General features: G+C 37.2%; 1 protein-coding gene across 1 annotated transcript; it reads right to left on the bottom strand.

Annotated features, from left to right (window-relative positions):
• Positions 1-2778: 2778 nt before the first annotated feature.
• BCAS2 (BCAS2 pre-mRNA processing factor) lies at positions 2779-14395 on the bottom strand. Its single transcript, XM_061186144.1, has 7 exons — positions 14130-14395; positions 13928-14020; positions 11332-11402; positions 9439-9600; positions 5286-5336; positions 4492-4572; positions 2779-3079 (listed from the first exon to the last, which is right to left on the bottom strand). Exons 1-7 carry the CDS (start codon positions 14220-14222, stop codon positions 2953-2955), a joined length of 678 nt encoding a protein of 225 aa, XP_061042127.1. The 5' UTR covers positions 14223-14395; the 3' UTR covers positions 2779-2952.

The raw sequence follows: 14395 nt of genomic DNA, 5'->3' as shown, positions 1-14395 counted from the left end.
CCCTCCATTGTCTTCTTTCTAGCTTCCAGAGTTGATGTTGAGGAGTCTGAAGATATTTTGATTGATTTTTTCTATGTAGCAGGTCTCCTTTCCCCAGATCTTGCAGAATGGGCTTTGTTGTTGTTATATCATTAATCATAAACTTAACTCTGCAATCCAGCTAGACTTGTGATAAGGAAAACATGGAACCCAAAGAACTGCAGTAAGAACACAAAGGTTATAGGAGGTTGTGAGTAGATGGGGGTGGAGGGGTGCTCTCCTGAGCTACGGAAGAAATCGGATGGTAGTTAAGATCAAACACGAGTCAAAATATTTTTTTTTTGGCCACACCCTGCAGCTTGCAGGATCTTAGTTCCCCGACCAGGGACTGAACCTGTGCCCTTGCAGTGAAAGCATGGAGTCCTAACCACTGGACTACCAGGGAATTCCCTCAAACTTTTTAGTTATCCACAGTCAGCAATAGTGAGCTTCCTGCCAGTATTGCTATTTATTATTCATGGACCCCAAACACTCCATGGCTTCCACAACATTCATATCCTCTTTTCACCTCGCCAAAGACCACATGTTTTCCATCCAACCATTCAGTCTTGGCAGTGCAGATGAAAACTGGAAACGATGGGCTTCTTATTCAAAAAGGATGCAGTTCAGCTGAGGTTGAATCTGGGGAGAAGGGAGAGAAGGGACAGAGGAGGATTGCAACTTGATTTGACAGAACAGTCATGTCTACCTGGGGAGGGATCTTTCTTGCATACATCAGGTTCAACCTGATGTAAATTACACTCCATTAAAATTGCATACACGCATATAAAGCGTTACACAGGATGTGAAGCAGTTCACAGAACCCTTGAAGCCATTCATAGATCTTTAGCCAGTTAAAAATACTTAGTATATAACCTTTCAGGTATTCGCCCATATGAGAGAAAGTCACTTCCTTTTGTATATAAATTCCTAAATAAATTTAGAAAAGTTAGAAAAATGGGGAGGTTGGGAGAAGGATGTTGTTTCCAGAAAGCTAGAACATAGAAAAATCCTAAATCACACTAGTATTTTTCCCCTTGAGTGTGACTAACTTTGCAAAGTGTATTATCACCTCATCTTAAAATTTAAAAAAATCTGTTAAGAGGAAATTAAAATGTAATTCCTTTTCCCCCCATCTCGTCATAAAGAAATATGTAGCAAGCATTATCCTCAACAGTTTTAACATGCTACTAAACTTTCCCCAGGGTTTAGGTTTAGACCATTGTGATGTACTTTGTTTTGTTTGGCCGTGCTGCGTGCCGCGTGCTGCACAGCTTACGGGATCTTAGTTCCCCGACCAGGGGTCGAACCTGGGCCCCCTGCAGTGGAAGTGCGGAGCCCCTCGCTGTGATGCATTTTGGATACTGATTCTAAATCTTTAAAGATTTTTAAACTTCATCACTATACCTTTTTTGACGTTTCATAAGTACTTCATACGTTTCTCTAATTTATTGTCCTCCGTAATTAAGCAGTCAACAGCTCAAGACCAATGAGCTTCCTACTGAGGCTAAAGATGTGCCAGTTCCAGCATATCTCATATATCCATTTCCCAGTCATTTTTATTTTAAAAAGAGCAACATATGAAAATATTCAATAAATTATATAAATACTGCTATACAAAAGATGAGTAAAACTGAACTGCTGGATGGTATGAGCTCTACCTTACAATAATATGAAATATTTGATAGCTCACATATGAAACTCCATACTTACTGTATAGAGAAGGTGTGAGTGCAATACACAAAAATTTTAAGATGATTTTTAGAAATCCGTAAATGAGGTTATATTACACAAATTATTCTGTAACCTGTTTTTCCTATACATATACCTTCAAAACCACTGACCCATATTGTCAGTTATACCTCAAAAAAAAAAAAAGGCACTGACTATTAACAACATAATAGGTTTATAAAGTTCTAGGTTTAATTTGTATTCTTAATGTTTAACATCTTTTAATTATTTTCTGGTGAGAGTTCACCTCTCAGTGATTTGTGAAAGGTCTCTGTACAGTAAGACTATGATCTTATTTGATATATTGCAAATATTTTTTTCTGAATTGGGCAGGAATCTTTTATACTTTTCAATTCTTTACAAGTAGAAGGGTAAGAGCACAACCATGGTGCTAGACTACTGGGTTCAAAACTTAGATGATGCTTTCTAGCTAATAAAACTTCAGCAAATTAATCAGCACCTGTTACAGTTTGTGTATGGGAACAACAGCATGTAATTCCACAGGTTTTTGTGAGGATCCAATTATTTTTCTATTCATGTTAGTTCATCTACCTAAAGTGCTTGGAACAGTGCTCAGCACATACTAAGCTTTATGTGTTACTTATGATGATGATCATCATCATAGATAACATATATGGAGTCACTGTATTTCTTTAGTCTTGTTTGGTAATTAAGAGCTTTAGAACTACCTCTTTTTTTTAAATTTTGGCCGCACTGCGCGGCATGCAAACTTCCCCGACCAGGGATCGATCCCGTGTTCCCTGCATTGGAAGCACGGAGTCTTAACCACTGGAGCACCAAGTAAGTCCAACTACCTCTTTATTTGAAATACTTATAAATCAAAAGTTTCCAACTTCTTGTACATGTTGAAAACTTTCAATAAAGATCTCTTGGGTACAAAATATGGTCCTGGTGACTCAAAATTAATTCTACAAATATAACATTATTATAAAGTCATACTTATTTTGAAAGTCTAAAGTTCTTTTAATGGCAAAAACACAAAACAAAACAAGCCACCACTATGTTGAAATTTTTTATTTTGCTGAAATGTACAAACAGAATATAACAGTCCACATTCTATGCTTTCTAAACATTTAACCACTGATGATTTCTGTAAGATGCTGTTGTTCTTCACAGTTCAGATGTTTGATCTTCTGTGAAAGCCCAACATGCTTTCCTTTCTACCCACCAGATTAGTCTTTTTCAGAAGTCTTGCCGTATGTTTTCTTTGTTTGCCTCTCCATGTTGCTGCTTCATTTGAAAGAGTTCATTTTCTAATTGTACAATAGTCCTTTCAATCTCATAATTCTTACTGACCAGGGATACCCAACTAGAAAAGAAAAAAGGGGGGGAAATTACTTAATGTGAACTTTCCCTTATAAGATTTTTATAGTATATATATTTTCAGCCAGGGTCATAACACTAACCTTCACTTTTAGCTTTACATTTTCAAAAACTGAGGTGTAATTAGGCGGGAAAGTGAGTAAAGGGTGTATAGGACCTCTCTGTATTACTTCTTAAAATTGCATGTGAACCTACAATTATCTCAAAATAAAAAGTTTAATTTAAAAAAGAACAAGTTAGAAAGAGCTGAAGAGATATGAAAGAGTGATTGAAGTTGGTATTTAATTGGATTAACAGAAAAGGAGAGAATATAAGGCAGAGGCAATAAAGAAAAATGATGAAGAATTTCTACAACTGCTAAGATAAAATTCCATAGATTCGGGGCTTCCCTGGTGGCGCAGTGGTTGAGAGTCTGCCTGCCAATGCAGGGCACACGGGTTCGAGGCCTGGTCTGGGAAGATCCCACATGCCGCGGAGCAACTAGGCCCATGAGCCACAATTACTGAGCCTGCGCGTCTGGAGCCTGTGCTCCGCAACAAGAGAGGCCGCGATAGTGAGAGGCCTGTGCACCGCGATGAAGAGTGGCCCCCACTTGCCACAACTGGAGAAAGCCCTCGCACAGAAACGAAGACCCAACACAGCCATAAATAAATAAATAAATAAATAAATAAAATTAAACTTTAAAAAAAAAAAAAAAAATTTCATAGATTCAAGGAATCTTCCCCTTCCCCCAGAAAAAAATCTTAGGACAAATGAAAAGAAACACACATGTACACATAGAAGATTATATTAGTTTGAAGAACAGTGTGGAAAGATGCATAATAGACTGATAACATGGGGTACTTAGAGGATGAGGGGAAGGTGGAACAAGGACAGTGATGTGGGTGATGGAGGTTAGGGAAAGAGCAAGTCAAAAAAGAAAAGAAATGATAAAGAAATCATGACTATATTCAGAGATTTGTACAAACTTATTTGAATACATGAAGAACAACAATAAAAATACAAAATATATAAACAAAGGGAAAAAACCCCTGAGACACATACAAATTATCAAGAAAGTATGGAATCTCCCTCCTGCAAGAATTAAAAAATAGACTTTTTTCCTTTTAAAAGGAGAATATAGGTAAAATCCTATTCAGAGCAGAAGTACTGGACAGAAAACAGGGTGCTCTAAGATCAGAATAAATTAGCAGTGGTTCAGTTTTTGTTTATAACTCTCATTTCCTTCCGAGCCCATACTTCAGAAAGAGGAAGAGGCAGTGGAGAGTGGGATTCAGAAACCAGCATTTCTTTGACACCTGTGGCACCCTATTTGAATACTGTTTGAATTATATTGTTGAATCCTGATCTTAAAATGTGCTAAGCAATTTAAAAGGTGATGGGATTGTAGATACTCACGTTGACTCCATTTCTCTTAATTTAGATCCAGCTGTGAGTTGCATGTTCTTTCGCTGCCAGTTTAAGTCTTGAATATGTTTCCTGTAAAAACATTTATACAACCCACCTACATTCTAAAATAAGACTAAAATCAGCAGAAAAATCTATAACTAATATAATACATCTTTAGTCCTTTGAGAAGTACAGATATATATGTGTATATATATACACATATATAGTCATAGACTAATTCCAGGAAATAACTTACTTTTTTTTTTTTTTTAACTTTCTTCTCATTATTTTTCAATTACAGATTTCATAAAACATGCTCATGGTGAAGAATTAAATACACACACACAAGCATGCACACAAACAGATTAAAAATCCAAAGTCCCTCCTCCCATGTGCTTCTCCTTCTCCCTGATAACTTTTGTTCAGTTTTTGGTGAGTGTCTTTCCAGATTCTTTCCTGTATATGTATGTGCATGTATAGATTAGGGTGTTTTGTTTGTTTGTTTTTGTTTTTAACATAAATCAGATTATACATGTTATTCTACAACTTTTTCCCCTTCTAAAAGTACCTTTTCAATGTCTGCAGACTTGCAAACTGCAAATGACCCGGTAGAGATATTTTCAGACCTCAGGTCTATTTCTCCTCCACTCAGGTAGGGCAAACCCAACACTAGACACTTGACAGAGTGGATCATCGATTATTTACTCTCATATGACTATAGTCCAATGGTTCCTTTTACTTCTCATTCTATTTATTAAGATTCACCTCAACTTTATTCTAAAATAAGAAGAAAAACAATTTACCTTAACTTCTGGAGCTCTTTCTGTGCATGTTCAATCATATGAACTAGATTTCTAAAAAAGAAAAAGAATATCAGATTAATGTACATTAAAATCACATAGTACCAACTAAAAGTGTACTATCTAGTTGATACAAGGTCAAGTTTTTCTGCTAAAAATAGTTAATATTAATTGAGCTTTCTGTGCCAAAACCATGTTAGACACTCTATAAAACTAATTTAATTCTCATAAGAATTCTTTGCGGTAGGTATGATTATCCCTATTTCACGTTAGGACACTATACTCAGAAAGATTAAGTAACTTGGTCAAGGTAACATGGTTAAGTGTCAGAGGTGAATTCTACTTCAGGTCTTTTAAACTCTTGAGCCCAAGCCATTTACCGATATTCTGATTTTGTGTACTTATATCACTTCGTAAACTGTTATTGTCTTTTCATAGACAAGATGGGAAGTATCTGATGAGTGCACTCATTTACACTCCCTTTTATCTCTTTATTTCTTTACCTACATTTATCTTGTCACTCTCCCCTCCTGTCTACTGCTAGCTAGAGAGAAGAAAAAAACTGTTGTGGAAGGCTATAGATTCAGATTCCAGTCCAAGTCAGCTCTAATGAGCAGAGGGGAGAAGTTGAGCCATACAGAGTTCCATGTGATTATTATCATTAGAGAAGTGATTCAAGGGTAAAGTTCAAAACCTATCTTTTCCTAAATAACAGCTTTACTGAGATATAATTTACATACCATATCAATTTCCTCTTAAGGCAGTAGAGTCCATTTCAACCACATTGGCCCTACTATGCTCTTGCTCTAGATCCAGTATTGTTTCCCGGCTTTTGTGACTCAAATTTCCTGCTGCCCTTCTGAGTTATTCTATCTCCACTGACTGATTTCCTATAACTAACTCCAATTCTCTAGAGATTTGGTCTTCAAAAAGTGGTGTCTCTCCAGCTTTCCTTTAGCTCATCCCAACTTCCCTGACTTTGACACTCATTCCATGCTGAGGACAATAAAGCTTAGTACTCTATTCCTGACCTCTGACCATTAACAGGGAGCTTTCTTTTGAATCACCTCTTCCTGAAAGCCCAGTTTGTGGTCTTCTCCCTTCTTCCAGCCTCCCTCTTAAGTACACAGGTCTCTCCTCACGTACTCTGAATGCTGAAACTGATCACACTGCATCATGGGAGTCAGAAGACTCCCAGCTCTGCCCTAGATAGCTATGTTTCCTTTGATGAGTCACCTGACATCACTAGGGCTAAATCTGTTTATTTGTAAAGTTAGGGGCTGACCTTGAAGGTTTCCCTTCAGTTTCAAGTACAGAATTCTCTCCTTATTAATGAAATACTATTTTTTTAAAGCAGTTCTGCACCAAGACCTACTTAGAGCTAAAAGCTTTCTGCCTAGCATATTTGACACCCTCAAATCCTATCACGAAGAAAGAAAATATAGTACAGCTCCTCTGGAGAAGCATCCATTGGGTTTGGAGGAGACAAAATATGTGCAGGAGAATGACCAACACTATAAAGTGTTATGTAATTAAATGTAAAACAAGTGATGTGCATAATAATTTGTACAGTTTCTCAGAAGAGAGAGTACCAGAGGCAGAATTTTAATCAGGGAAGAAAAGGAAGCAGATTAAAGTTGGGCCTTAAATAAGTTGAATTTGGGTAGAATAGTTAAAGGTATTCCAGGAGGAGATAAGGCCTGAGTAAAGGCTCCGAGGCAGAGTTTATGATAATCACCAAGGAGAGGACTAGTTTGGCTGGAGTGAAAGTCTACAACTGAGGTATAGCCTTTTGCTTTGAATATCATGTTAAATAGCCTGGACCTTACCTTGTAGGTAAGGGAAAATTATTAAAGGTTTCTAGGCAAGACGAAAGCAATGCTCTCTTCAATTTAATGCCTCCTCCCCACCCCCCATCCCCTCACCTATGTTCTCCTCCATTCCTGGAATGTTCTTGCTCTCCTTTAAACATCCAAATCTCACCCTTTTCTGGAACCCCTGTACACTGTTGGTGGGAATGTAAATTGGTGCAGCTACTATGGAAAATAGTATGGAGGGTCCTAAAAAAAAAACTAAAAATAGAACTACCACATGATACAGCAATTCCACTCCTGGGTATATATCCGGAAAAAATGAAAACTCTAATTCGAAAAGATACACGCACCCCAATGGTCACAGCAGCACTATTTACAATAGTCAAAACATGGAAGCAACCCAAATGTCCATCAACAGATGACTGTATTAAGATAATGGTGCATATATACAATGGACTATTAGTCATAAAAAAGAAATACTGCCATATGCAGCGGTGTGGATGGCCCTAGAGAATATTATGCTTGGTGACATAAACAAATTGGACAGAGACAAATATTGTACGATGTCACTTATATGCGGAATCTAAAAAATAATACAAATGAAAATTCATGCAAAACAGAAACAGACTCACAGATATAGAAAACAAACTTGTGGTTAGCAAAGGTGAGAGAGAAGCGGAGGAGGGACAAATTAGGGGTATGGGATTAACAGATACAAATTACTATATATAAAATAGGTAAGCAACAAGGATATACTGCATAGCACAGGGAATTATACCCGTTATCTTGTAATAACCTACAGTATAATCTGCAAAAATACTATATCACTATGCTGTATACCTCACACTAACACACAAATCAACTATACTTCAATAACCCCCACCCCCACCCTCTAATCGCACCCTTTTATAATGGTCCTAATCCTTAATGTCCTTTTCTGTGGATCTCTGTAGCTTATGGACCACAACACACAATGCAGCACTTGCCCCCATACTGCCACAAATGAACTACTAGTTATCTGGCCTAGAATATCTTGCCTCCTCAACCAGATAAAGCTTCCTGAGGACAAAGATCACATTTTTCCACTTTGTGAAATACACATTTTTGGGATTGATTTGCTCTCTTAAATTCCTTAATCACCCCAACCCCATTTTCCCTTTATTCTCCTTGCAACATATTCACAATAGAAACTGAATTGTTTGTTCTGTAGTTTCTTAAATTCTGGATTTTGCCCAAAGATCCTTATGTGGCCAATAGAAATTTAAACATGATTCTGAAAACTTTAGAAAAGGTATTTATCATTTCGTGATTTTTGCTTTACTGTTTCAGGAATCATACTCTAACAAATAGTTTTATGCACAGTTGTGAAGTTCAATGGTCTTTTCTCCTTAAACTGTTAATAGAAACTCGGGATTTTAGGGCTCAAAGGAGCCATGGAGATCATCTAACCACTGAGTTTTACAAGTTGGAAACTGAACCCTAAATAGATAACAAAACCTAAAGCTAAAGCTAGTTATATGGAACAGAAACAGGAGCTAGTGGCACTTTTGTTTCTGGTGTTAATTCTCTACTTACAGTCAATTCTCATTACTTGCAGATTCTGTATATGTGAATTTGCCTACTCACTCAAATTTATGTGTAACCCCAAAATCAATACCTGCAGTGTTTTGTGATCATTCATGGACATGCTCAGAGCAGCAAAAATTTTAGTTGCTGGACACGCACATTTCCAGCTGCATTGGAACAAGGAGATACTCCACTTTCTTGTTTCAGGTCTCATGCAGGGATGACCAAAGGATAGAGTTTGATTTCCAACTCTGGCAAGTTACTTAACACTTCTGAACTTTATCTTCTCTTTTATAAAATAAAGAAAATACAGAATCTGCCAGGATGAGCTGTTTTAAAGGATTTAAGATTAGAATCTATCTGAGATGTGTATATACACATATGTACGTATTTCTCCCAGGAGAAATGGTTCAGTATTTGTTAATTCAGTATTCAAGGCCACTTTATAAAGCACAACATGCAATAATGAGAGTTAACTGTATAAGCAACCCCCCACATTAAGGATTACATTCTACCAAGCTGTGATTTGTAAATCAGACCTCAGAACTCATTATTGCAATACTACACAACAAATGTGTTAGGTTTACATCCCCTTAAACTTTGAGATGGGTCTCAAAGCATTTCATATGGGTTGTAGTTCTAGGACATGATCCCAAGTGAAAGTCCAGCTATACTATTTTTATCCCACTTCTCCTACTCTACTTCCCATATTAAAAAAACAAGACTAAAGGTGGCATGTGTTTAAAAAAAAAAAAGAAACAAAAAAGGCTTCTTACTCATTATACACTTTCCAGGCATTGCATCCATGCTGTGACATTAGTTCCAGATTCTCAATTCGAACCGCTTGATGCTCTAACTGGGCCATGGAATTGTTTACGCATTCTTGCCACGCAGTAATGTCATTTTTCTGACCCGAGGAAGGGGCTGGAAGTTCATATCTGAAATTAAACAACAATGAAATAAAACCACATATTCCTCCAAACCTTTCTTTCTCCTCCCAACAGAATGCCTCATGGGTCTATGCACACTGTAAAAACTACAGAAGACTGAAGATAAAATGCAGACCTTGCAATAATAAGAAATCTATTTATCCTAAGAAACAATCAATGTACAAATAAGATTTAGCATCATTATACACAGTAACAAAAAATTGCTCACTTCAATGAACAATTCAATAAGCTACACTGTGCATTCATATAACGTACTGTTATATTAGCTATTAAATGTTATTAAAGAATAGTTAAAAACATTAAGATGTTTGTAATACATTAAGGGAAAAAAGTAGGATAGAAAAAAATATGCACCTACATCCATCCACCCTCCCATCCACGTACCTACACCCCTCTAGAGAAAAAATGGCAAAGGGATATAATAATTTTTACATTTTGAACTCAGTCTTTTCTCTGTCTTCATAATACCCAGTCCTTCAACACTGCCAACACAGCCAGCAACATACACTCTTCATAAATCTCAGCTCATTACTGAGTTACTACAAACTAACTTCTAATTTCCGTTTTGTTATTTTTACTAGATATTGTAAAAACTCCAAATCATTCCTATGAAAAATTGAGGGATATGCAACTGGGATTAAGAAGTGATAAACCATTTTGTTTAAAAACAAAAAAAACACAAAAAACAAGCTTTACACATGCATCATGAATGTAGCATTTTGGGAACTTCTGATCATAACCCACAGTAAGAAATATGTTACACTGTGATCCAGTACACAAATACACACAGCTGAACAGAAGTTTCACAAAACAAAACTTACCTTTACATGCAATGCATTCTGATATTTTCTATCCTACTTCCTTAAAAAAGTGCTGTGGTGTCTTACTAAACTTACTTCACAATCTACTGCTTAAAGGATCATGACCTACTTATGGGTTCAAAATATACTGTTATGAAGGAGTTACTATCATGAACATCTTTAGCGCAGAAGCACCTGGAAACAGGAGAACTGAGGAGTCCTAGGAGTTTGCCTTTATCATTCAAGCCAGATGGAAATGCAGCACAAGAAAAGAAAAAATCTGGTCCTTCGGTTCTATAGACTCAAATCCCTCTTTTAATCTGTACATATGCTGAGAGGATAACCCTACTGTTCATGTGGCCCTCTCTGCTCTGCCAGATTAGTTACTGGTTCTCATAATTTCATAGTTTTCTTAGAGCTGAAGGGGACCTCAGATGTTAAGCAACCCAATTCTCCAATTTAGTGAAAGTAACAAAAGGGTGTTTTGGTTTTTTCCTGAAACAGTTTTGTAATAAAGTGGTATGGGAAGGGAGACAGTAGAACCAAAGTCAAACTATGCAGGTACTCTGAGTTTACTAATGTTGCCTGTGTAAGAGTGAAGCACTATATGTCTAATCAGGAACCTTTCCTCGGGAATTCTTAAACATGAACTTAGTTACAATTTACCATTCCCCTGTTATTGGATTTTAAAATATTTTGCATTTTTAAATAATGGTGCAAAGAATATTTCTGAACATTAATACAAGGTTATATGAACCACTATTATAACTATTACATGAAAAAACATAAATACATAAAAACAGACAAGAATTTTTTCTTTTCCACGTTTATTTTAACATGGCTACAGCAGTTTTACTAATAAATTAAAATTAAAGTAAACAATGATTTGAGGCCAGCTGAACCCAGAAGTAGGACTTACCGTTTCATACTGAGCAATTCAATTGGTTGTCGAGCAGCCAATCTTTCAAATTCATTTCTCATTATGTCGGTCTGATGTGTAAATTGAAGAAAGAATTATTTCCAAAATCATATCAACAAACTGTATTACTATCCATTATTAACGGATCATTTCCCTACCCCCCAGGTCTTCTCTGCAGTCAGTGCTCTCTAGAATCTGGAGAAGTGCACAGGCACACACACGCTTCATATGTAAAGGGGCCCTCAGAGAAAAGGATTAATCCTAAATCAGTGGTTCTCAGTCCAGCACACATTTAGAATCAAATGGGAGTTTCGAAAACAATTCCAATACAATTCACATTATCACTCCCCTCCCCCACTACAGGACATGATTATAACTTTTGTTTTTAACTCACCAGTTGATTGTAAAGTCAAGCCAGTGTTGAGAACTATGGATCTAAGTATTCACTGGGGGCATGGGAAGAGAGAAGAGGACTTGGGACATAAAATAATTTGCTTTAGCACTATGAGCCTAAACCTATACTTTCTTTTTGATCCTGGCTGCTCTTTTCACTTAACTCTTTGCAAAGGAGTAACAGGGGAAGGGACAAAAGGACCTGGTTCTGTTGTTTGCTCTAACAATTTTACTATTTAAAAAAAAATGTGGTATAGCTCTACCTCTTTAAGTCCAGTGTTTTGGTCAACATCCTATTCCATTTAGACTAAAGAGTAGGCAAAAAAGGCCTTCCAGAGGTCACATTCCTTGCTTAAAAATTGTGCATTAAGCATGTCTTCATTGGAGAAAGCCTTTTTTTGGACTATTGCTGAGTTTCACACAACTCTAAGAAAATGTGGTTACTTAGTTTCCTGCAGAAACTAAGGCATTCTAGCTAGAAGGCTATGCACAGTGACAGAGTAAAAACTAACAATTAGGTAAGACAGAAACTACAAAAATATAGTACAAGCAATCTTCAGCCACGTAACATCACATGGCTAGTAAGTGACAGATCTGGAATTTTAACTCAACTCTCTTCAAAGAATGAACCAATGCTCACAGGGCTAAGTCATAAAAAGAACTCCAGGCATGAATGGCACACATTAAGCATTCATTAAACTGCCTTAGGCGCTCTTCATACATTCAGTGATAAATACCTGGGTTCCTATTGTGTGCCAAACACTGTTTTAAGTGATGAAAATACAGTGCTGAAGAAGACAAAAAAGATCCCTGCTCATAGGGCATTCTCATTCTCAGCTTAGACAGGCCTTCCTCAGCCATCCTATCTAAAGCAGTCACCCAGTCACTCTATATCACATCATTACTTTAATTCTCTGTATAGCTTTATCAATAATCTGATATTTTCTGATTTATCTGTCTCCACACTCTAGAATTTAAACTCCTGTTCCCCAATAACTCGAATAGAATCGATTTTCAGAAATAGTTGTTAAATGAATTAATGAAAGAGCAGTTCAAAGGCAGTTTGAGGAGTGCTTAAGGTCTTGGGTAAATTAGTTAGCCTAAGCTGCAGTTTTCCCATCTAAAAAACTGGGATAATAAACATACAGTTATAGAGTTCACAGAGCTGTTTTTAGGACTGAGACAGTGAACCCAGTACACTATTAGCTTCTACTATTAAAAAGCATTAACTAATCAGTATACTAATTATAAAGATAGGAAACATAGGTTGTATCTAAAAGAGGTAAAAAGAAAACTGGCTCAAGTATTTAAAAGTTTGTGACTGAATGCAGTTATCTAAAACTTTCAGAAATCAAGCTAATAAGTACCCATTACTGTCCTTAGTTCTTAATGTGATAACATCTATATTTGGGAAACATCATTTACAAAAAGCATGGGAAAACAGCATGCCATAGGAACATCTCTCTCCTACTTAAAACTTAACCACTATTTTTTTTCATGTTACTTCAATAGGAAATCCTGCGTTTTAATAACAGAATTCTTTCATAAATAAACGGCTAACTGTAATGTGGGAAAAAATGGAACATGTATGTACTAAATGTTCTGTTATGCCTAACAGAAATCCATTAACTTAGAAATGATATTTTACATTTCATTCAGCTAATTAGACCCTAAATAGTATTTTGGGTGCACTTCTAGGCTAAATATCTAAATGGTTTGATATGGTTCACTTAGATATGATTTATCGCTACAGTCATTCACGTCCACCCAGTAAATATTTAAGACTTGATACAAAGGCCGCCCTCCAGTGGTTCTCAGAGGCTTAGGTAATTAGGCTTTTTAAAAACCCTAGATCACTTGTTTTACAGTAGACCTTAATTAGAGAGAAGAGGATCCCTTTGCGAATGTACGCAATAAACCTATCTCGGAAAAACGTAACACTAATTTTTGCATTGTTAGGTCAGTTCGCGGAGCCCCAGGAAGTCCTTCCGTGGATCTCAGAATAAGAACCCCGGGGAAGGCTTATAGGTGTAGCTATTTTCAACTGACTGACAATACCTATACAACAGGGTTAGTAGTAGCTAAGCAAGTAACAGTTAAAGCTGGAATTTAAAATTCACTTCTACGTGGCGAAGGCTCTCGATCCAAAATAAGGATTCACAGGATCCTGGTTCATACGCTCGGCTCAAAACATCACACTTACTTCAAAAGCGGAATAATCCGGAGCTGTCAGGTAGCTCAGGTAGTTCTTGGTAGGTCGGTATCTGCGTGTTTCCTCCTCCACCAATGCCGCAGCCTAAGAACGAGAACAGGGGCCAGGGTAGGGGCAGCAAATTGTTAAGCGATTCTTCCAGCACTAAAGGCCAGCGAGCGCTGAGTCAGTTACACAGACACCCCGAACTTACCGCTTCCCGCACACCAGGCGCTTCATAACCTTGGTCAAAATACGGCAGCGCATCCACCACAACCTCTCCGGCCACCAAACCCGTACCCGCCATTCTTAGGTTCGCCGGAGCTTTCCGAGTCTGCGCCGGCTCAGGTTCTCTTAAATACTCCTGCGCCCGACGCTAACGTAATGACGTCGTCTGCGCATCAGCTTTGGCGCCTGCTAAGTTAATTCTGAGGGCGCGCTCGCTAGGAATTGCCCGGCCATTTTGTTTTGGTCGGACTT

Source organism: Eubalaena glacialis, chromosome 3, assembly GCF_028564815.1.
Source record: "Eubalaena glacialis isolate mEubGla1 chromosome 3, mEubGla1.1.hap2.+ XY, whole genome shotgun sequence".
NCBI lineage: Eukaryota > Metazoa > Chordata > Mammalia > Artiodactyla > Balaenidae > Eubalaena > Eubalaena glacialis.
This window is presented reverse-complemented; position numbering and strand designations above follow the sequence as displayed.

Bases quoted from the DNA above. Each gene is read 5' to 3' on its own strand.
- BCAS2 (XM_061186144.1), bottom strand. From the start codon at position 14,222: ATGGCGGGTACGGGTTTGGTGGCCGGAGAGGTTGTGGTGGATGCGCTG. The intron at 5,337-9,438 runs GTAAGAAGCCTT...TTTCTTTTTTAG, and splicing joins GCCTGGAAAGTGTATAATGA to AAATCTAGTTCATATGATTG. The intron at 3,080-4,491 runs GTGAGTATCTAC...TTTCTTTTCTAG, and splicing joins TTAAGAGAAATGGAGTCAAC to TTGGGTATCCCTGGTCAGTA.